This window comes from Danio aesculapii, chromosome 14 (genome assembly GCF_903798145.1).
Source record: "Danio aesculapii chromosome 14, fDanAes4.1, whole genome shotgun sequence".
NCBI classification, from domain to species: Eukaryota; Metazoa; Chordata; class Actinopteri; order Cypriniformes; family Danionidae; genus Danio; species Danio aesculapii.
Window position 1 is genome coordinate 38,496,838 of NC_079448.1, and position 24,063 is coordinate 38,520,900.

General features: G+C 36.5%; 2 protein-coding genes across 2 annotated transcripts; one reads left to right on the forward strand and one right to left on the reverse strand.

The window, feature by feature from the left end:
- The first annotated feature begins 349 nt into the window (after positions 1-349).
- neil3 (nei-like DNA glycosylase 3) lies at positions 350-12,287 on the forward strand. The gene is made up of 10 exons (XM_056472240.1): positions 350-576; positions 659-768; positions 3,463-3,594; positions 3,886-4,099; positions 4,218-4,292; positions 4,377-4,543; positions 7,496-7,665; positions 7,762-8,149; positions 9,836-9,998; positions 11,986-12,287. Exons 1-10 carry the CDS (start codon positions 472-474, stop codon positions 12,166-12,168), a joined length of 1,707 nt encoding a protein of 568 aa, XP_056328215.1. The 5' UTR covers positions 350-471; the 3' UTR covers positions 12,169-12,287.
- Positions 12,265-22,145, reverse strand: aga (aspartylglucosaminidase). The gene is made up of 9 exons (XM_056472241.1): positions 21,969-22,145; positions 21,740-21,893; positions 19,641-19,753; positions 18,500-18,612; positions 17,795-17,906; positions 14,980-15,055; positions 14,678-14,785; positions 12,727-12,860; positions 12,265-12,637 (listed from the first exon to the last, which is right to left on the reverse strand). Exons 1-9 carry the CDS (start codon positions 22,069-22,071, stop codon positions 12,537-12,539), a joined length of 1,014 nt encoding a protein of 337 aa, XP_056328216.1. The 5' UTR covers positions 22,072-22,145; the 3' UTR covers positions 12,265-12,536.
- Between the last annotated feature and the right edge of the window lie 1,918 nt (positions 22,146-24,063).

Genomic DNA, 24,063 nt, shown 5'->3' on the forward strand with positions numbered 1-24,063 from the left:
AGTCAAAAATTCTGTAAAGTAGTATTTGAGATAAATTAACATCTTGCAAAATTGGAACACATAGTTGCATGACCAAAATAAGTGAGGAGGAGTCAACTTGTGTCAAAGTCTGATGTAAATCTTTTTTAAGAAGTTTTTGTCAGGGTAAATGCTATGTAACAACTTAAAAAATATTTCCTTATTAGTAAGGAAAAAATTTTGCTGTTTGGACCATATACTTTCCCAGTTTACGTGATCAAAAAAGACTTGGCATGTAAACATGTCAAGTTTCAGGAATGTCATTTTTTTGCGCCATGACGTCTACAGTTGCGAGCCATTGGCGCATGCGTATTTGCGCAGATTTAAATAATGATGTGGCGGGCTCAGCGACCTCTCACTTCTTCTCGTTAGGATACTGTTAACGATCTGTTTAATATCCGATCATATTTTGCTTTGTAGTTTGCTTGTAAAGACACTTAACTACAGGTCGAAATGGTCGAAGGTCCAGGATGCACTTTGAACGGAGAGAAGATTCGTGCAAGAGTTCAAAAGGGACAGAAAGTTTTACACATACAAGGAAATGAAACCAAAACAACAGTAAGTTAAGAGCATGTTAGCTAAGCTGATGATACAGGTCAATGTTATGGATCTGAATGTTTACGTGCTTTCCTTCTTTCAGTCAGATGACAGCAGCAGAAGCTCTTATCAGAGTTTTAAGGGCAGTGCGTTTACAGGTGTGGAGACTCTGGGGAAAGAGCTCTTGATGTATTTTGGCGTCAGAGCTCTGAGGTGAGCAGAAAACACACATTAATTCATCTCTGTTGTGTGTTTAACGTAAAATGATAATTTTATGTTGTGATTTGTTGTTTGTCATGGTCTAACTGAGCTCCATCAGGGAGAGTGATTTTTGTTTTTTGGCTTGCTTCCCAGAGCCCTGTTTAAGTCTGAAAGAAAATTATGTTATGGTTGGAAATACAGGGCTGATTGTAAAAAATGTAATATAAAGGGTAACAGTATAGAAATGAGGAACATTAAATCTAGTACTGTGAGTATTAATCTAATGAAAGCTTAAGTAAATATACTCACTGGCCACTTTATTAGGTACAACTGCTAAATGTTCGTTAATGCAAATTTCTAATCAGTCAATCACATGGCAGCAATTCAATGCATGTAGGCATGGTCAATACAATCTGCTGCAGTTCAAACTGAACATCAGAATGGGGAAGAAAATTGATTTAAGTGACTTTGAACGGGGCATGGTTTTTGGTGCCAGACGGGCTGGTCTGAGTATTTTAGAAACTGCTGATCTACTGGGATTTTCATGCACAACCATCTCTAGGGTTTACAGAGAATGGTCTGAAAAAGAGAAAATATCCAGTGAGCGGCAGTTCTGTGGGTGCAAATGCCTTGTTGATGCCAGAGGAGAATGGCCATACTGGTTCGAACTAATGGAAAGGCAACAGTAACTTAAATAACCACTCGTTACAACCAAGGTATGCAGAAGAGGGTCTCTGAATGAGCTCGGATGAGCTACAGCAGCAGAAGAGCACACTGGGTGCCGCTCCTGTCAGCTAAGAACAGGAAACTCGGGCTACAATTTACAAAGGCTCACCAAAATTGGACCATAGAAGATTGGAAAAGCGTTGATCTGGTCTGATGAGTCTGAATTACTGCTGCCACATTTAGATGGTAGGGTCAAAATTTGGCGTCAACAACATGAAAGCATGGATCCATTTTTCTGGTGGTGGTGTAATGGTGTTAGGGATATTTTCTTGGCACATTTCGGGCCCATTAGTACCAATTGAGCATGGTGTCAATGCCACAGCCTACCTGAGTATTGTTGCTGACCATGTACATCCCTTTATGACCACAGTGTCCATCTTCTGATGGCTACTTCCAGCAGGATAATGCGCCATGTCATAAAACGCGAATCATCTCAGACTGGTTTCTTGAACATGACAATGACTTTACTGTACTCAAGTGGCCTCCACTCAAACGGTCACCAGATCCAGCACTTTGTTGAATCTATGCCACGAAGGATTAAGACAGTTTTGAAGGCAAAACGGGGTCAAACCCAGTACTAGTAAGATGTACCTAATAAAGTGGCTGGTGAGTGTAAATAAATGAATAAGTACTTTGCAAAGGCTATACATTAATAAGCTTAATAAGCTAGGGGTTTGAAGGATGGTATTTTCTTTTCGGCTTACTCCCTTTATTAATCCGGGGTCGCCACAGCAGAATGAACCGTCAACTTATCCAGCACGTTTTACGCAGCGGATGCCCTTTCAGCTGCAACTCATCTCTGGGAAAGTGCTGGGATTGTTTTTAAATATGTTATCAGATTAAAGATGCTTTGGTATGTAAATTATTGTAAATTTGTGACACTAAATGGCAATTTTCATTCAAAATTAATGTAAACTGTATGATAGTCATTAGTACTGTTATTTCACTATTGTAAAAAATGTGTGTGTGTGTGATGGAGTGGAATACAGGGTTTTCAAGACTTTCAGAACTTCAGAATTATTAACATCTATATTAAGTTACTGCGTTCATTTTTTGTTATGTTGTGCTCTACAATGTGTCATTAGCTAGATTCTCTTTGTGACTGATTTCTGAGCTGACTTTGCTCGCTAGCAAGCAGGAGAGATTAGCAGCAGTATGTCCTTTGAGAGTAACTGTCTGCGTGATTGATAATATCTTTCATCTGGGGCTCAAAGTGCTGTTAGGAACCAAGTGATTGTTATTTGACATTCAAATGCAAATTTACTCCATCCATCCATCCATCCATCCATCCATCCATCCATCCATAGATCTTCACTCACAATACTGTTTTTCTGCAGTGTATGTTGCAGTGCATATATTTTCTGCTGTGTACTTAATGAAGGCTTTCATAGCTCTATTTAGAAATCATTTTATTTTAGAATGATTGTGGTGATTTTTGTTATTAAGTACATTTGCAGAAAATAACCAAATTATAAGCATAGACAAATAGAGCAAAGATGCAAATGAAATAAACAGTGCTTTAAGGGATAGTTCATCCAAAAATAAATAAAAATTCCTCACAATTCAATGGAATGTTAGAAACTGGTAAGCATTTCCATAGCATTAGTTTTTTCTTCTATGTATGTCAATGGTTATTGGTTTCTAACATCTTTTTTTGCCATGAAAAAAGTTTCACCAAAATAGCGAAAGCCATTATAAGATTAATTTGTATAGGCTTGTATTTTACAGTACTGCAAAAATACTCAAATGTCTTTGTCAATGTTTTCTAACAATTATATTTGATGTACCAAAGTAACACAGTACCAAAGTAACACATGCATCTAATAATTTTGCGGTTGATCCACAAACCTGGTCAACTATGATCCCTACATGACATCACACATCCATAAATGTGACAGTTACAGATGTGCACATCACATAGTCAATGCTGAAAAGATTATATCAAGTATCCATATTCACTTCATATATGTTTTGGTTTAGATTACACTTCGGCATGAACGGCTCCTTGAGGATAAACCCTATTAAGAAAGACATGAATGGAAAGCCTCCAATCCTGGTTATCCAGCTCACCAACGATGCCATTTGTTTCTTTGACACAACTGTAGAAATCAGGTAAAATAGCTCAGACTCTCAATATTCTGATATAAGTGTTAGATTTAATCCTGGATCAGCTTGCGTCATCATTGAAAGTCTTTCCAAGTCATGCATTTTATTCTAATGTGCAATCTTCATGAGGTCAGCTCATCAAGTCGACAACTTCCCATCCTCAGAAACGGGGGATTAAATTCCAGACTATCCTAATTCGCCATGATCCAGACAGTCTGAACTCTTTTTCGTTTTTACACTGAACCTTCAAAGATTCTGACTCCTCAGGGGAAGTGTAATTCTGTTTGCCTCTCCTAGACTTTTAGAGGACTGTGAGCAGAAAGTAAGAGCCATGGAGGCTCTCGATATCTGTTCGCCCAAGTTTAGTTTCTCTCGGGCGGTGGAAGCTGTGAAGACGGAGAGAGCGAGGATGCTGTGTGATGTTCTGTTGGATCAGACTGTCCTGCCTGGTGTTGGAAACATAATTAAAAACGAAGCGCTTTTCGACAGTGGCCTTAACCCTGCTGTCAAGGTACACTTCGCTTTGTGCAATACCAATACATTTGGTTTGTCTGAGCGATGTTACAGTTCAATAGATGCTTTTTACTTTTTTTTTAAGCTGTTTTTTTATTTCTTCCGTGCTTTTTAAGGTCAGTCAGTTGACGGGCGAACAAGTTCATCATCTTGTGAAGATGACTCGAGACTTCACGCTTCTGTTTTATAAGGTACTTTATTCTCTCTACATTTTTCTGGTCAGTAATTTTTACCATTTCTGTCACATCTGAGTTCTATTTTTATTTCTGAAACAGTGTAGAAAGAATGGGTCTCCGCTTTACAAGCATTACAAGGTGTACAAACGTCCAAACTGTGGGCAGTGTAGCGGAACTGTCACTGTCTGTCGACTGGGAGACAACGGCAGGATGACATACTACTGTCAGCGCTGTCAAACTGGTGATCCGAGTGAAGTGAACATCAGGTGAGAGCCACCTCCACTCATAGCTCAAATCATCAATGGCTTTGCCAAAAAAAGTAAAATGTTATTAAGTTTAATTATTACCTCTCACATATATGGTACATAAAAAGTACAGGGAACTAAGAACAAAGATAAAATTGAGCAACGCTGTGTTTTATTGAGTTGACAATGCAAATGAATCAGCTGTTTTGAAGTAATTAAGTGAATGACTAATTTAAGGGATCATTCATCCTCCAAAAATTATTTGCTCTCTCTTAAGTAATCCCAGACACTTATGAGTTGCTTTCATTATTGAACAAAAAAGACAGTATTTTGAAAAAAAAAAAACAGAAACCTGTAACTATTGACTTCCATAGAAGGAAAAACAACTACTATGGAAGTCGATAGTTACAGGTTTCCAGTTTTATTCAAAATACCTACTTTTGTGTCCAACAGAAGAAAGTAAGTCAAACAGGTTTGGAACAAGAAAGGATGTGTAAATGACATAGTTTTTTTTCATGAACTTTCCCTTTAAGACAAGCACAGACTGCCACCGATCAACATGTAGGAATAATTTACAGTTTGAACCCAAAAATGACCAGTCTGTCAGATGAAGAAGAGCCTGAGTAGAGAATCAAATAAATAAAGTTTACTGATTATAGTTTGCAGTTTCATCAGCAGAAGCCAGCTTCAACACTCGCAAACGAGTTCGTAGGCCGCTCTGCTTACAATCTCAAAAACATCAACAATTATACTCTTACATAACATCATTAACTGTGTCCAACATATAGGTGTTTTAACCTGATTGGTGAAAACACAGATAGACTGAAAATTTCCACGTGGGTGCGTGCGTACAACTCTGAACGATATCTCAATATCTCAAGCATACAAACATCAGACAGCCACTAGGCTGTTTAGAGCTGACCCCAGACTTGTGAAAGGATCCGCAATCGAATAGAACACACACTCTCAAAATACAATCTGTTTTTTTTTTTTTACCCAAAGCTGAGTGTACTCTCAGCGATCTTTATCAAAACTGTTTAAAACAGTATAATCTACATCCCAACTGGCAGATTACAAAGGATTTAAAAAAAAAAAAGATTTAACACTTATAATATCAAATATCATTTTAGACATAATTAATACATTAGCAAATAACAATATGAACAGTTTTTTTTTCAATTGTTCAAGAGTCCAGGTCTCCATGACATTTGACCTGGCTGGGTAGATCCTGAGCAAACAAATCCTTTGGCATAAAGAAAAGCAATTATACACATTATTCCAGTTTTAGTCTGAAGTTAGATAACACTAAGGTCATCATATAATCTAGACTCTTAAACATTCAACTTTATTAATAAATAATCATAATGACATAAGAATTGATATAGGTTACTCCATCCTGGAGCGGTCATCCATCAGAAAATCCTTATGTCTTGGATGTCTCCTTACCCAAACACACCTGATTCAGATCATCAGTTCATTAGCAGAGACTAAAAGACCTGAAATGGGTGTAACAGAGAAAAAAGACATCCAAAATATGCAGTGTTGATGGTCCTCCATGGACGAGGTTGAGAACCACTGATCTAGTGTAATATTTATGCATGATAGCACAAACACATTTAGCAAACTTCTTTATTTATCAGTATTGAAAACTTCCAGGAACTACTACGGTTTAATTTTTGTTTCTACTTGTAGCAAATTAGCTCAAAGTGAATTGAAGATTCATTTGAATTGGACTCTTTAAATCCGAACAAATAAATCATCTAGCGATCATTCGGACAGACAGTCGACTTCAACTATGGCTTTTGCTATCCAACATAAAAACCCATGTATGTGTAAACCAAACGAACCAAAAATAATCAGTTTAACCCTTCTATGGTCTCTTTAGGGTTACATAATATAGACCAGTTCAGTAATGCTATAGTCCGGAGGAGCTACTTGTGTTTCTTTTGTGATGTGAAGAACTCCCTCTGTTCAGCTGGATTCCCACGTGGGTTCACTGGTGGTCAGCTTTTTGTTCTGTGAGGCTTGAATTGAGGTGGAGTCTGTCGTTTCAAGTTTGAGGCAACAAAAGGACTAGTCGTGTTGACTTCTGAACTTAACTAGACTCTCGACGGAAAAGAAAGAAAGAAAAGTAATGGAGATGGGAACGTTTGTGCTGTTATATAATTTCTGCTAGGGTCCACGCTTGCTCCCTGGACCTGAAGAGAAGCTGTCCTGAGTTGGAACAGAACAACTCTCTCTCCTGTGCAATGTGTCTGCTCTCGTTCTTCTAGGGTGCGGCCTTAGTCATCAATTTTTATAAGGATGGTTTTTGTACTACCCTCAGGAGCTGAGTTGAACAATGAGGAAGTTACCAAGCTAAATGATTTGCATATGCATTCTGGGTAAATGTTTAAAAAATGTTTAAAGTTTCTTAATGTTATTATGTTGCACACATATTAACATAAAATGAAAATCATTCATTTTAATAAAGAATCATTCAGTACACAAAATTAGCTTTGCAAGGACATCAAACATGAACCATCTATGGATCTTGGTAGTGTGGTAGAGTTAAACATTGATTTCAGAAGTATTAAAACCATAATATTAATACTTGAACAATAGACTTGTTGCAAAACACCTGATTACATATAAAGAGGGAATAAAGGGCTACAAACAAAAAAAAAATCTTAAGAAAGTTGTATAAAGCGTGACCATGTTTCTGTCCATTTCCAAGCAAGCATTCCTTTTGTTTCGGAAATACCTTTGGAATCATATTACACATCCAGTCTTTTCTGGGTAGGAAAGGTTGACGGTGTATTATTTGTTTGAATAAAGCAAAATAACTATGTAACTGATTGGCCACATCTGTAAACACTACCCTAGTAGCTACCTACATGTATAGACAAGAGAATCTACTGTGGTCTCACTGTACACACTGGTATACACACATTTACACACAAGAATCCAGCTGCTGACTTTTCACTTTGACAGTAAACTCCCAACTCGTAATAGTCTGATTGGATGGGCTTATCAAGGAGGAATGAGCAGCAGCGAACATGTGGCTAAACGAGAAGAGGAAGAGTGGGCATGTTCCCTCTGCACTTTAATCAATAGGCCTTTCAACAAGCATTGTGATGCCTGCATGAGCCCCAGGCCAGATGGTAAGCTCTAAATGCAAGTATTAGTACAGAACATTTTTCAAAAATACTTCACATCTACAAATATATTTTTATATCTTTTTTATTTCTCATTTAAAGAGCCCCAAAAGCTGGAACATTCACCTTTGAGTTCAGACCTGATCCGCTACCCCTGCAACAGTTTTAGCAAACCCCTGCAGGAAATAAAGATGAATCGCAGGGCCGCATTTGGGACAACCACTCTAGTGCTAACCAGCCTCGGTGCAAAACCTGACTCTCCTTCAAGTCCTGCCATTAGCCAGGCACACACACCAGAGACAATGAGAGGTCTGAGCACGCACGGCAACTGGCAGCGGAAGAGTCCCAGTAATGGCGTGAGTGGGATGCAATTCAAAGGCAATGAGCCCTATAAGAGAGAATCTCCAACAGACCACAGTCAGCCTAACAAGAGAATGAAAACCACGAATGGAGCGCTTTCTGGAGGAAACATGAAGCACATCTCCTCAAGGTAAGCAAGTGTGGTTACTGTTTCACCAGTGAAGATATATAAATGAAATACTGCTGTTTCATAAGTTAATACAACCAAAAAAATCTAATTAATCTTATATGATGAGATAATATTATAATTATAATATTAAAGATTTTTTATGTGGATGTTTTTTAAGGCCTGTAACTATGATTTCAAGTTGATTTAAAGGGCACCTATGATGAAAATAATCTTTTGTAAGCTGTTTAGACAGAACTGTGTGTAGGTATAGTGTGTCCACAGTCATATTGAGGTAATATAAAGACAATACGTCTCTCTTTTTTTTTCTTCTTTTTTTTATTTACTGACGTTAAATAGGATCTAACTGCCTCCCATTTTGTGGCCCATCGCAACTTAACGTAGGTTTCCCTGCCCACTGAATTGATTGACAACTGCATATTAACATGTTGCGTAGTAACGTGCATAATCATATCAACAAGACATGCGCAAAGCAAATGGGATTGAAAAGATCTGTTTGGCTCACTGTGATCGTCAATCATTTTCAAATGTGATCAAGAATGAGTTTTAAATTGTTTGCAATGAATTACAACGATTTTTACCGTCTTTATGACCACTGCCCCATGTCAGTACAATTACAAAAGAAGACACTTCAATCCTGGTTTGTGGACGTTAAATCAGGTTTATTTTGAACATTAACATAACAGATATCCATACAGCAGTGGATATTAATGTGTGTCCTGTCACATTTGCTGTGCAAAAACAGTGCAAAGTTAAACGCGTACGCTGGTGTGTGACTCATTGCAGAAAGGCTTCTTACTGTAGTATTTCTCGATCTGCTTCCTTTATGTCTGTCACTGTGCTGTTTATCAGACACAGCCGAGGCGGAGATTAAGGCACACTCTGACAGGCACGTAGGAATGGTGGGTGGGGAGAATTAGCATTAAAGACACAGGCAACAAAAACAGCTACATTGTGTTCAGAACAGAAAATTCCAATATTCTGAAAGATATAATAAATAATCTGATGGTTGTTTTAAGCTGAAACTTTACAGACACATTCTGGAGACACAAAAGACTTATCTTAAATCTTGAAAAAGGGGTCAAATATGTGCCCTTTAAACCATTTGGGCACAAAAAAAACACATTTGCCACTTTAACAAAGACTTAATTGTTTAATTATTTAATACAATGAAGATTACGCAGTGTTATTGTATCTGATTATTGCATTTCTATACTTCAATGCAGTTACTACCACTAAAAGCCATAAAGCGTTGGTTTTTGATTTGTTTTATCCTTCTGTTTTTTCATCTGTGCTTTATTTTATTTAATATAATCTATGCAGATGGAGTTAATATAACCCAAAAAAATACAAATTAATCTTCTATGAGGAGATACTATATATATAGATGTATATACTTTGTTTATTCTATACTTATAAATTAATATTTCACCTGACAATGAAAACTCATCACTTACCCACCTTAATTTCACCTTTATTCTCTTAATCATGATATTTTGGACCCCACTGAGTTTCAATATTTGTTCTGACAAAACCAATCTTCCAATTATCATCTTGTGTATTTGAAGCAAAACAAATTGCTGGTTTAAAGTGAAACCGTCTGGCTGAACAATCACTTGAAATGGTTAAATAAATGTAAAATAAACAGCTGGTTTTGGTTAACTCTGATATTTTGTAACAATTTGGCAGGGGCACGCAACAAAGTAATGATGCATCCCTTCCCAAAACCCCCTGCTGTAAAAGCCATCACCGACCATGCACCCAGAGAGTGGTCACTAAGGAAGGAGAAAACAAAGGCAGACAGTTTTACACCTGCTCCCTGCCCCGAGAGACTCAATGCAACTTCTTTGAGGTAAGAAAGAAACCCTTTTTGCATTGAAACTAATCTAAAGTTAAAGCCATGCAGAACAAAAAGCTAATCGGATATTTCCATTTTTGCCTTTTGTAGCAAAAAAATAATGATTCTACATAAATTAACAGCTTTTCTGAATTTAGAAGCTTAAACAGTCAAGAGAAGTGAAAAGTTAGACCAGAGATGCCCGAACTAGGGCCCGTGGGCCAAAGTTGCCTCATTGTTAGGCATGGCAGGATAACCGGTTTCAAGGTTTACCGCGGTTTGAAAAACTCAAGGTTTTAAAACCACCTAAATTTTCTGTTATACCGTTCCTACAATATATTTAAGTATTTTTACGACTATTTTATTTTGTTTTTTTAGGGCAAAAGTATCTCTACATCAAAAGCTATTGGTCAGGCCACGATTCAGCAAACATCTGAAAACCAAATCGCTTCTAAATCTACTTCCAAGCTACAGAGCTGAGCAGTGCAGTGGCTTTACTTTATATCAAAAGAAAGGAAAGATCTCCAAAAATGTAAAGTCTGGCATGTTTACCGTTCAAAAATATTTAAAATCTTTATTAAAATAAAATTGTGTTCATTGGGAAAAAAAGTAGTTTTTTTTTTTTACCCTGACATTTGAAAATAGAACATATTTTAGAGCAGTAATCACAATACCGTGATTTTTATCCAAGGTTATCATACCATCAGTATCTTACACCAGCCCATGCCTACCCGTCGTAACCTTTAATTTGGCCCACAATGCCTTTGACAGGAATTGTCATTTCTTATTTAAAGAAACCATTTTTTATTGTTGACTACAGAAAAAGCTAACTAAAATAACAAGTTTTATTTATTTAAATGTTTTTACAATGTAAATAAGATCACCTGATGGGTAGAGGAAATTGCATAAGACATCGGCAAGCAAAACAAGGCAGCATGACTCGTGTATTCAGCATTGAACTCCATTGTATTAGAAATAGGACTGTTTACAGTATGTTTTTTTACTGTAATAAGTTCATTATTAAACTTTTACAATTTTTACTGCATTAGTCAGTACTATTTTAATTAATATTCTCTAATTATTTTTAAATATTAGGAAATTACCCCAGCAAAATTTACTGCAATGCAAGTTGCGTCCCAAATGGAACACTATGTACTAATGCACTTACACACTTAATAGCATAGTGTATGAATGTAGTGTCATCTCAACTGGAATACTAATGTTCTTTTTTACTAAGCAGAATTTCAAACCATTTCCCAGATGACATTTGCCAAATTAGTGAAATAAATCATCAATTTACTAAATAATACCTGCCATGAGTATAATCGCATTCACCATCGGGAGGTGGGAAAATCACTCGTAGCAGAATTTTGCTTTCACAATCCAAAATAAATAATGTAATCCAACACGAGCGCCCGATAGCTCTGCACCTTCGCTACATCAGCAAAGCAGCGGCTGTTGAGTGAGTGTGTGAAGTGTCCAACATTCCACACTTATTTTTACCAAATGAATAAGTGCATCATCCAGGTATTTAAAGTGCACTTATTGTTTTTAGAGTTTTCAGTGAGAACGCACTACTTATGCACTATTCTATGATTTTTTTTGTAGTATAAATAGTATAAGTACGCGATTTGGGATGCACCTACAGTTTGGTATATTTACCTTTGGCCCACAACCCTCTATGAAGATTAAATTTTGGCCCTTCGTAATAAAAAGTTTTAGCCACCCTTGAGTTAGACACTTGCATAACTTGAATGTAAAAAAATGAAGTTGGCTATTGTATTTCCTATTTTCCTAACATTAGGAAACATCTTGAACTTCTGATAAACATACTTACTGTAGGGTAAGTTTATTACAAGTTAGCAAAAAATTCTAACTTTACAGTAGTTTTTATGGATTATTCTTGCAACTGTTTTCTAATCAAATTGACAAACTAATTTGTGGTTTGCGATTACTTCAACTTTGATTTTTTGATTTTTGATTTTTTATTTTTTTGCAACAGTGGGCAGATCTGCATTTCCCCATGTGTCATCATGGCAAACGGACCGTTATGAAAACCGTTCTGAAACTGGGACCCAATAATGGCCGCAACTTCTACACATGCCCAGTTAAAATGGGCAAGCAGTGTAACTTCTTCCAGTGGGCTGAAAATGGCCCTGGCATCTCAATTCTGCCTGGCTGCTGAGTCCACAGTGTGAGTTGGACATGACATCTTTTCAAGTGCATTAAAAAGCTTTTAAAGCAATGTTTGCTTTTTATGTTGAGATGATGAAAACAAGTGTGCTTTGTCATAGTAAATCTTTAATAAAAAAATTCTTTTTAAAAATAAATCATTGGCAATTTATTATGGTCTATTTGGAAACATGTAGCAGTTCAAATACAGTATAAAACATCCAAGAGCTTAATTTTGTTCACAGATCTTTCATAAGATTTAAAAACATTTTAGGAATGTATTTTTAAAAGTGCAAAGTGAACTTAGATCAAAAGGCATATACACTTCAATAATTCATGAATAAAATTTACAACACATGCAAGTATACAATGGTACAACAATTAAAAGCAGTTCACCGTATGCAACTCAGGCGTGTTTGTGAATGGGTTGACCACCATGAAGGGAAACTGGCTGAACCCGGGACGCTTGTTACAAGCAGCACCTTTTGACAAAAGACAAATGCATTTCATTATTCATATATCTTCATATACTAAATCTGAATATGAAAAATAACCAAGTTTTAGCATTTACCATAATCACCAGCAGTATTAGCACAAATAACTGCTCCAAAAAAATCAGGGTAATACTTCTTGATTCTGTTAATGGCCCTCCGACAGGCATCGGTGGGTTGTGCTCCATTTCTCATCAGCTCAACAGCTAGAAAACTTCAAAAAAAAAAAATGAATAAAAGTATTTAATATAATGATACATTTCAGTTTTTTTTTATTTTTTTTTATTCACGTTTGTGTTGTTCTAAAGCCACATGCCTTTTTATTTATTTCAGGGTTCCCACTGTAAACCAAATGTCAAATTTCCTGACTTTCACTCCTGAAAAGCTTAATTTCTGTAACATGTAATGAATTAAAGGCTACTAGGTCAATATACAGTTTCAGCATTGATATCACAATATGTGAATCAGCAATAGTCACATCGCAGGAACGTCAATTTCAAATTGGGATTATAATAAACCAGAGATCACAGTTCAAAACACGTGATGTGGAGTCGTTGCTCTTAATCTCTTAAGTTGAACTCTAATCTAATATGAAAGATTTTTTACAGGTGTGTGTGTGTGTGTGTGTGTGTGTGTGTGTGTAAGGCATTATTTAGTTTAAATCATTTAGTCACAAATATTGTTTAATTATTTAATACAATAAAGACTATGCAGTGCTATTTTACATCTGATAATTGAATTTTTATATTTCAGTACAGTTAGACGTTGGAATTAGATTTTTTTTAATTTCCTTTTGTTTTTTAAATCTGTGCTTTTATTTTATTTAGTATAATTTATGCAGTTGCACTCCCCTACAAATCATTCCAAGCAATATAAAATTAGCAATTCTTTCCAATAGGGTCATTTTGTGAAAATAATATATTCATATTGTGATGTATATCGGGGAAAAACAATATATTGCAATGTCAGTTTTTTTCCCAATATCATTCAGCCCTAAAGGCTACTGTTGTGCTTATAATAATAATAATAATTGCATTATCAGTTAAGTTAATAACAATATTAAAATTGTATTTAAATTGTTTGATTTTTTTTTAATAGCCACTATGAGAAAAACAATGCATAATTTACCTCAAAGTTTGAAAAAGAACAAAAACCCAGACACTAAAGCTGTCATTTTGAACCTAAAACTCTTAAAATTCATATTATCCTGGCATGGTGACTGCATTTGATTTAAGTGATTGCCAGTTGATGAGTGTGAAAGGAATAAAATGGATCTAAAAAACAACCTGAATATAACCACAGGCTTGAAACGGCACAATATAAAAAAATAGGCTATTGAAATTTTAGATTTTGATAAATGGATTTTTTTGGGCGACAAAACTAAAAATTCCTGATATTCCATGACTTGGAAAAATAATTCCCAACTTTCAATGTCTGAAATAAATGATTCCATGACTTTCCTGAATTACGTCACCTGTTGGAAGTCTGTTATTAGGACCACAAATGGAGAATTATTTCTTAAAATGGCTACAAAGTTATATAATCTGATAATTAACTTGATGGATAAACTCATTCATTTCCTCTCGGCTTAGTTCCTTATTTATCAGGGGTTGTCACAGTGATATGAACCACCAAGTATTCCAGCATATGTTTTACACAGTGGATGCCCTTCCAGCCACAACCCAGTACTGGGAAACTTGGAGAAACTACACAGGTGATATATTTCTTGTCATGCTTACGATTAATCCTAATAAAGCTTTTTCTTGGTGAGCGGGAGTGAACTAAAACACTAAATAGTTTCATGAACACACAATCATACAGTATAGAACCCTTGAGAAGAGCACCAATATTTAGGAATTTTGTTAAACCACCTCAACCCTTGTGGTCCAAATAGAAATTGCAACATAAACAGGTTGGAGTAAACAATAGCTATTTGACATAAGCTAAATCTTTAATTCATCAAGGCAGCTCATACAGATTTTTGTCTGCAGACAGAGACTAATAAAATGACATCTCAAGAATAATGATTACCTCGGAAGGAAACGCATCATGATGTCTCCGTCTCCTGTGGCGGCTGCTCCACCGACTGTGCTGTCAGCATAAGCCCCTGCTCCAGCCACTGGTGAATCACCTACACGGCTACACATCAGCATGTATACACTTTACTAAAGCTCTATTGACAAGGGACTGGAAAGCCATTTCTGCTAGTACTGAACAACAGCAGAGCTAAATCTCAGTTGAAGAGATTGTTTTTCCTTCCAGTTTTAAACACTCATGCACTCTGGCTTCAACAGGACACCCGAGACAAACTATAGTAACCGGCTTGTGCTCACCCTGGTATCTTATGTGTTGCTCCATTGGTCGATGTTGCAGCAGCGACCTGTCCTTGCCTTCCGATCACAACCATACCTAATCAAAATAAACAGTTAGAATGTAAAACTAGGATCATATGCGTCAATGAATTGAATCAAAGCAGCGGTTTGCAAGTATGTCCTCAAGGCATGAAGCCCATTTATCGCGCTTTCTTCTCATTATGCAAATTCAAACTAATGAGCTTAGTACTCTGTGGACAAGTCCATGTCTGCTTGCAGAAAAATACATTTGCACCAACAGATTTCATTGTCTTAAGACTGATCGTTTTTGTCTTACCAGATAACTATTTCAAAAGTATTTCAAGCCTTTATGTAGCCCCTAATGTTCTACTCTCTCGGCTCCAAGCCGGATTAATATCAGCGCTTCAAAAATGGGAGATGTGTGTATTAACATGGACACAAAAAACAGCAGCTGCTAGCATCAATTCCAAGTAGTTTTCTCACTTCTAATAACTGACCTAAACTCCCCCCTCAACCGCACTCCCAACTGGGTCTTAGCAAAGACTATAGAATACACAAGATGTGTCACTATTATAGTTTTGAATAGGGTAAAGTGTAATGGTCAATATGATGAATGAAGCCCCACCTTCAAGTACAGGAGCCAATCATAGATCGATATAGACTGACGATTCTCTGGGGAAGGGTTCGGACCAGACATGACTTTCTGCAGATTTTGTGATTCAAACGTTTAGAAATGAAAGACAGTATTTGTTTATTTTTATTGGTTGTTCATAATATGAATTTTATTTTAAGCTTTAAGCAATTTTGGAGAATTTGATGTTTCCCCATTCAAACAGAATGCCCGAGCATACTGCCTGAGAGCCATTTTAAAGATGGCCATCAAGGGAAATTACTTGCCTTGAAAGGCACTTTGATCTTAGCACTATAAAGGACTTTTTGCACCAAATGTTTCCATTGGCTGTGTATAAAATCACATGACTCTCTACTTAAATAGTGGGCGAAAAATTGCATGTGACAAATGTATGTCTGAATTAAAAGTACTCATAATAGAGAACATAAAAAGTATCCAGATGATCTACTACTTCCAGAGGGATTCTGAAATGTGCATATGATGGATACTTTACTTTTGTATGAGGCTCAAAAACAATACATTAGGTCCAAGAACATTTGTAAATGCCAATGAAGTGATGCTAACTGGTCACGTGAGAGTAAAATCATAGTGAATGCAGTATGCCCAGAATAAGACTGAGATTTCTAAAGGCCGGCTCACACTGTGCGATTTTATTTATTTATTAATTTATTTATTATTAAATATATATATAATCCTGAACTATTATAGCATGTCAGACTGCACAAACATGGCTCCCATGTCACACTGTGAGATCTCAGCTGCCATAAAGTCAGACTGAACGACAATGAAGACTCGCCAAACATGGAAGAAAACGTCCCGAACGGAGTTTGACATCATCCATTCGTGACACTTTCACTATCCCACGTTCTGAAATGATTCCTCACAGCAAATGTAAACTATCTGTAGCAGCAATTTTGCACGAGGCGTCTCAATAATAAAACCAGGAAGAAAAAAACTGTTGACATTTCCCCACAGTCATTTGAATTGGTTTTAGCCTGGGATTTAAGGAATCTTTTAGGAATTCCCAAATTTGTCTCAGATGACAAAATCATGGCTGAAATCTCACAATGTGCGCAGGGCTTTAGGGTGCTTTCACACCAGGACTTTTGGTCTGCACATGGATTCGTTTGATGTCAGAGTTTGGTACATTTAGCTAGTGTGAATGATGTCTTCTGAACTCGAGTGCACACTCACAAACCCTACCCGAGTCTGCCTGAAAAAGGTGGTCTGGGTATGGTTCTTGCTAACTCTGGTCTCTTCAGATGCTCCAGAAGTGAACTCTGGTTCAAGACTGACCCAGCGATAATGTCTGCTTGTCTTTTCCACAAACGACTTCTGCAGACATTACGCTATGTTCTGAACATTTTTTATATTTTTGCGGCAGATAGATGCAAATCGCTCTCTGTATGTTACCAAAACCAAAAGATTCAGTAAAAATAGAATGACCACAATGTGTATATGTCTTTTCATTTTGGCTATACACAACAGCAGCTTGATGATGCAAAAAAAAAAGATGGTGTGAACAAACCAGTCGAGAAGGTGGCATTGGGGGACAGTTGAACTTGGGTTCGGTCCAGGCAATTGAACCAAGTGTGAAAGCACCCTTAGTTCCTATAACCATTTCCAGACGTACCCACTTTTTATTGTGTTTGCCTAACCCAGTCTAACCCAGCAAAATAGGAACTACCAGTAACAAGGTGTCTGGCTACAGGTATTCTATACAAAACATTACTACCAACTACTTTAAAAAGCAATTTGATCATAAAAAAACAGGGTCTATGTATTCCACTAAATCTAGTTAATGACACTGTTAATAGCAGTACTTCAATACACTCATGTCACTTCAGAGTTTGTACTATCAGGACAATTGTGCTAGGGGAAAATTAGTGCCTTTTGAGCTGGAGGAATTTTTGATCGTTCTAACATCTACTGATGTAAGTATCCATATTTTATTATGCAAATGATTTTAGTTCTAGGAGCATTTTTGATGTTGTATACAGTGTTTGAAGTTGCTGTTAGATATCTTAAGTCACTTTAAAGTGCAGTAATGGTGGAATTCATGAGAGGCATATGGACAAAAAAATACAACAGTTTCTAGCATCAGGCAAGGGAATGAGGTTTACTTGAACAACTTGTGTTTTCTGGTCTCTGTTACACTTGGAATAAATAAGGATTAACATTTACCAATTGTGTCATGAGATCTGGGGTCAAAATTTCCTCTCGGGTGCTTTGGCATCCATTGCTTGGCTTTGGGCTTGTATGGTCCACATGATTCGGAAGGGTCTGGAGAAACATTCTAAAAAGAGAATATGAATACAGAACAGATTATTCTCTAAATTATCCTTTGATCTGAGACATGGAGTAAGGCTATTTATTTATTTAGCTTTTAGAAATGGCATTACATAGCAATGTTATTGACTACATGTTCCTGCTTGTTATGTTTTATCCACGTTTTCTGGTTTATTTTTGAAGATTTTATTAACTTACCCAACAACCCTATATGGTTTAATCAGAGTATGAAAAAACAAAAATAATAATAATGTATTCAGAGCATTGTTTCCACATATTTCCATAGGGCTTTGATTGTGCCAATAGCAGAATGTGGAATCAACCACTGTATTCTTCATAAATCTCACTATGCATTATTCATTGGTTTGTTTCACGGTGAATATTTTCTAGTCTGAGAAAAAAACTGACTGAAACTTTATTCGTATCTAACCACACAATCTTTCAAAGCTTTGGCACGTTTGAAGTATACTGAAATGGTTTATCTGCCATAGATCATCTCCTAAACCCATGTTTGAAGTTGCCAAAGGTGTTTAAGAACTTTAAAGGTAAACCCTGGAGTGATGATTACACACAGAGGTTGCTGTTTTTTGGGGGACTCACCTTTCTATAGTTGGGTTGACAATTCTGCTGCAGCCACTGAGAGAAAATAGCTATTGATTTGTTAGTTGACAAGTCCTCAGATGTGAAGCCCATGTTTTGAGCAAAGATTGTGGCTGCATAAAAAAAAAGAGGGTTTTTTTCTTCAGTTCCAGTGTATTTCAAATGGCAAGGGAGTTTTGAACAAAATGAATCAGCTAGTAGAGCCGATCTGAAATAAACATTAGATACAGGAAAGAGCAAAAATGGAGCAGAGGGAGGCTTACTCAGCCTTTTTTATTGTAATGTGGATGTTAAGCAGCCACGCACACAGCAAGAAAGCCGTTTAGTACTCAATAATTCCTTTTAATTAAGAGAGCAGATGGAATTCATAGAATGGCACAACACTATGGATGGAATTACAGTATGTAGAGAATGTAAAGTGTAAAGAGTATTACCGAATGTAAAGTGCTTCATACTTTAAAATGAATCTGAGCAGTTTCTACGTACAGAATTCCCAAAGGTCATGGAATGTCTGGAATATTGTGGGATTTTAAAAGGCGTTTTGAAATTCAAGGCATTTTTTTTTGTCCAAGTCACAAAATATAAGAGATTTGTGTTGCTTTAAATTTAATTTCCATTTATTAAAATGTACATTTTCTACACCATTTTCAATCACACTGTTTCACATCTATTATTATGGTTAGACAATTTTTCAATCCATTTTTATCTCTTACATCATCATTACTGGAATTCCCTTAAGCCAAATGCAGTCACCAGACTGTACCTGTTAATTAAGGATTATATTACAGGATAATATCAATTTTAGAAGTTTTGGTTCCAAAATTACCACTTTAAAGACTGAATGTTAAAAAATAGATGACAGAAAAGCTAAATGGAGGGTTTTTAAAACTACAATCAAGCTACTAATAGCACTTCACAGCCAAACAACCAGTATCTCAATTTGCTTCCAAAATCGGTGTTAAATTATCCATTGTTGAAAAGTCAGTGTTAGCTAAGAGTGGGAACCCTGAACCTATAATTTAGAGTTTTAAACTGTTGAAGCGACCTCTTTGATTTAAATGTCCTTTTCAATTTGATGTAAACACCTACAAGACCTTTTGACCAGCTACTTTGCGATTATGAACATGGAGACACCTCTTACCTGACTCGCCCACCATGAAGGTGTGCTCTGTGTGTTCCATCACCGCTCGAGCGACACCCACAGCATTTTTGACCCTGCGCAGATCTGCCACTGCTCCTACTTCCATCGTGTCCCTGAACATGGAACATACAGTATTCAGCTTATTTTGCAATGCAGAAGTAAGCTTATTTTCCGCAATTGTGTTTAATTCTGATTCATTTTCCATAGCTTGGAATAACCAATGGCAGTAAACGATCAAACTATTTGCACTACAAATCGGTTTATGACATCCAGTCAATCATTTTCTTTTCGGCTTAGTCCCTTTATTAATCAGGGGTCTCCACAGCAGTATGAACCGCCAACTTATCCAGCATATGTTTTACGCAGCGGATGCCCTTCCAGCCGCAACCCAACACTGGGAAACACCCATACACACTCATTCACAAACACTTAGGACAATTTAGTTTATTCAATTCACCTATAGCGCATGTCTATGGACTGTGGGGGAAACCGGAGCACCCGAAGGAAACTCACGCCAAGATGGGGAGAACATGCAAACTCCACACAAAAATGCCAACTGACCCAGCTGAGGCTTGAACCAGCGAACTTCTTGCTCTCCGGCAATCATGCTACCAACTGTGCCACCGTGACGCACTCCTTTTATAACGATATATAAACATTTTAATATTAAGATAAAAATGACCAGTTTGCAACATCAAGCAATATAACGAGCTGTGATAGCAGAAAGTCAATGAACCCAAGAGGTCACGACACATTTAAGTTACAATGGCTGTACTTGCCCTTACATGAAAAATACGAAAAATGAAAATGAGATTAATTTTTACATGGCAGTTTTCAATTAAAGACTGAGAACTTTATTTGTTTTTCTTGCATTTTCCCATTTGCATTTTATTTTACATAACAGCATTTGAAGGGAATGAAAATGCATTTTTAAAAAACAAATCTTTGTACAAACTATAAAAATGATTTTTGTGAAGTCATGGACACGCATATTTTTTGATTATTTGATATAAATTTGCAAGTAATTGACCACTAAAACAATAAAATTGAACCACAGGGCCATCAACACAGGTGTGTAGTGTTTTGCCAACTAGCAGTTTTTTTGGATTGTGAAAAACGTATATCAAATGCAAACTTGGAAGAATACTTAATTTAATCGAGAGATGTTTGTCTTTGCTTGACCATCACTGATGATGTCAACTAGATCAGGTTATTGCCAAAAAGTGTTACGTACTGTATAACCACTGTAAATAAGAATGTGTGAACTTTATATATTAAAAAATGTTTATTTAAAATTGTGATTTTATTAAAAAAAATGGTTTAAAATCATTTTCATTATACTCTTCATTTTTTTCAACATTTTAAAACACACACACACACACACACTTAAGTTTTTTTTAAACTGTCCTGATAAGTATTGTTTTAAACTTATTTATTTTGCAATATCCTCTGACTTGATGAATTAATGTAGTATAGCTTGAATTCATGTGTCAATGAAGTCAAAATATATCAACATATATACTATAATTAAAAAGTTGTCACGGTGGTGCAATGGGTAGCACAATTGCCTCAAAGCAAGAAGGTCACTGGTTGGAGCCTCGGCTGGGTCAGAAGATGTGGAAGAAGGCATTTCTATGTGGAGTTTGCATGTGCTTCCTGTAGTTGTCGTGGGTTTCCTCCGGGTGCTCCGATTTCTCCCACAGTCCAAAGACATGTGGTATATGTGAATTGGGTAGGCTAAATTCTCTGTAGTGTATGTGTGGGAGTGTATGGGTGTTTCCCAGTGATAGGTTGGATGCTGGAAGGGCATCCACTGCATTAAAAAATATGCTGGATAAGTTGGCGGTTCATTCCGCTGTGGCTACCGCTGATGAATAAAGGGACTATTCCAAAAGAAAATGAATGAATGAATAATATAATAATCGAGATATTTCTTTTACTCTGATTTTTATTGAATTCTTATTTTATTGATTTCCAGTGTGGGTGCGTGTCTGCTAATTCATACTTATTATACACTAATACAGTACGTGTCTATATAATATGTACTTACATGTAAATACACTTACTTACATTCATACTTAATATACACAGTTGCCTACCCATTCATGATCATCGCGTCCAGTGTTGTCTCTCCGCGCTCGTCCGGACTCCCGCCGAATCCGACGCTCCCATCGCACTGCACGAGCTCACAGTATGCACAACCCCGCTCCACCGCGTCCAGAACCGAGCCACCCTTCTCCAACGCCTTCCAGGCTACAGAAACAAACCAGACTGCGATTAAACCCAAAACTTCCCTCAGAGATGAATCACGGAGAGTTATTGTCTGACCTGTGCCGGCTGCATCCTCAAAGCGCCATGTGTTTATCACCAAGGGCAGCGAAGCTAGATTTAGAGGAAGAAAACAAACAATGATAAATAATCGCTGAATCATATTTTATTACGGGTTCCACGCAATGTCTACTTGATGTATGAAAACATCCTGGTCACATGCTATGTCATGCAACTATTTACTTCCGTATTTTGTCACATGACGAAGACGTTATTTAAAGGGACCGCGCAGTCATAAATCGTCAAGCAAATGAGGTAATGTTTTGATAGTTTTTATTCGAATGTCTTTGGTGTTCAGTTATTTTAAAACTAAATCATTTAAACGTTTTCTGATTTTCCATAAGCTGGCAGTTGTGTGAAGAAGACCAAGATTCAAAATCAAGGTAAATTTAACCTGGGAAGATTGTTATTTAACCTTTTTATTTTAGCGGAAAGGGTTTAAACAAACTGTAATATCAAAGCAAAAAGGATTATTTTGTTATATGTAGAACATACAGATTAGTTAACATTGTAACTAGCTCTGAAAAACAACAACAACAAAACCACCCCAAAAAGCCAAACATACTGTAGCCTCATTATCTGAACATTAGAATTTAAAATATGGCTCTCCCATGGCCGGAGTGGGACTCCTTTTTAGCCCAGGAGTTTTAAGCCTTAGACTATATTTACATAACATAATTTCCAATTCAGTACCTCAGTGAAGATTTATTTGAGTAGTTAACCCAATGTAATGTCAAACAGTATCAGAATCTATTTTCTGTAAGAATTAGCGCGCATAAATATCCAAACCTTGAATGAAAAAATATGAAATAAATACAAATATATATTAATTAAATGTATTGAATGTTCTAATAACTTTTTATTTTTATTTTTCATAAATATGAGAACATTAAAGGGCACATCTTCAACACTATTCTTTAAAACATCACAATGTCCTTTTCTGCAATATCTGAATATATATTCTGTGCAAAATAGTTTACAGATATCCGGACCGTAAACACAAATAAAGAATAAAATAAGTACTGCACTGTTATCTGCCAGACATTTTTAACCACACTATTACTTTCTAACTATGGCTTCATGTTTTTTTCTTTTCTTGCTTTCTGATCAAGTTAAGTCAGATTTATTAATGAAGTGAATAATTTCATTGTCTCAGGACATTTTTCATTGAGCTGGTGTAATATTCATTAATATTAATTATTGGAATTCTTATATTCACTCATTGACAATCCTGCCTGCCCATTCTAGTGTTTTGTGCTCATGACTGATGCTTGCAACGTTACTTGCCCTGGCTCTTCACTGTTAGCAGCAAACTGTACAAGAGGCTGCTATTGCTGAAGAGCTACAGTACAAGAAAAAGTTTGGTACATAAACAGTGGTTTGCAGACATCGTTGTTTTGCACTGCTCCTAACTAGCTTAACGTTAACTTACCAACCATTTCATCATCTTCATGTGTTGTTGTACTCTCGCTGCCGCTGGTTTTAACGAAAAATGTACTCAGCTTTTCTACTTCTGGCCTTTTCAGTGCCACCCTTGCGCTTTTTATTATACATTTTTCATCTCTCGAGCATCTCTTAACAAATGATTTTGCTGATGAGCAAGGTGCCACTGTTGGGGAATCGAATGATAATTACGTCATCATTAACCTGCAGGCTGCATTCTGCTCATAAGACTGCAAGAAAATAAATAAAACGAGTGGAGCTGCGTTGAAATAATGAATTAAAAGAGTGAAGCTATGGTCAAACAAATAAATAAATAAATAAATAAATACATTTAAAAAAAGTGTGACTTCTGAGAGTGCAGGCAGCTAGGGAAACTGGCCCTCACGGCCAAAGAAATGGACCGGCCAACCGGGAATACTCTAGGTCCTCCCAATTAGCCAATTCGGGCCTGGGCACTCCTATATCTAAATGTATTACCTTCACATGTTCTATACAGTTTCAACTTTAAAATCACTTTCAAAACAGTTTTTGTAAAGAAGCTCTAAGGCCCCTCCAAGTATTGGAGGAATCAGCAACCAACAGCCCAGAATGAAAACTGAACATTGGCATCATCGGTAATAATGCATTTAAATACACATAATAAAAGTGTAAA

Bases quoted from the DNA above. Each gene is read 5' to 3' on its own strand.
- aga (XM_056472241.1), bottom strand. From the start codon at position 22,071: ATGATTCAGCGATTATTTATCATTGTTTGTTTTCTTCCTCTAAATCTA. The intron at 15,056-17,794 runs GTAAATGTTAAT...TATTTTGATTAG, and splicing joins CAGATCTCATGACACAATTG to GTATGGTTGTGATCGGAAGG. The intron at 12,861-14,677 runs GTAATCATTATT...TTTTTTTTGAAG, and splicing joins ATGATGCGTTTCCTTCCGAG to TTTTCTAGCTGTTGAGCTGA.
- neil3 (XM_056472240.1), top strand. From the start codon at position 472: ATGGTCGAAGGTCCAGGATGCACTTTGAACGGAGAGAAGATTCGTGCA. The intron at 577-658 runs GTAAGTTAAGAG...TCCTTCTTTCAG, and splicing joins GAAATGAAACCAAAACAACA to TCAGATGACAGCAGCAGAAG. The intron at 8,150-9,835 runs GTAAGCAAGTGT...ACAATTTGGCAG, and splicing joins ATGAAGCACATCTCCTCAAG to GGGCACGCAACAAAGTAATG.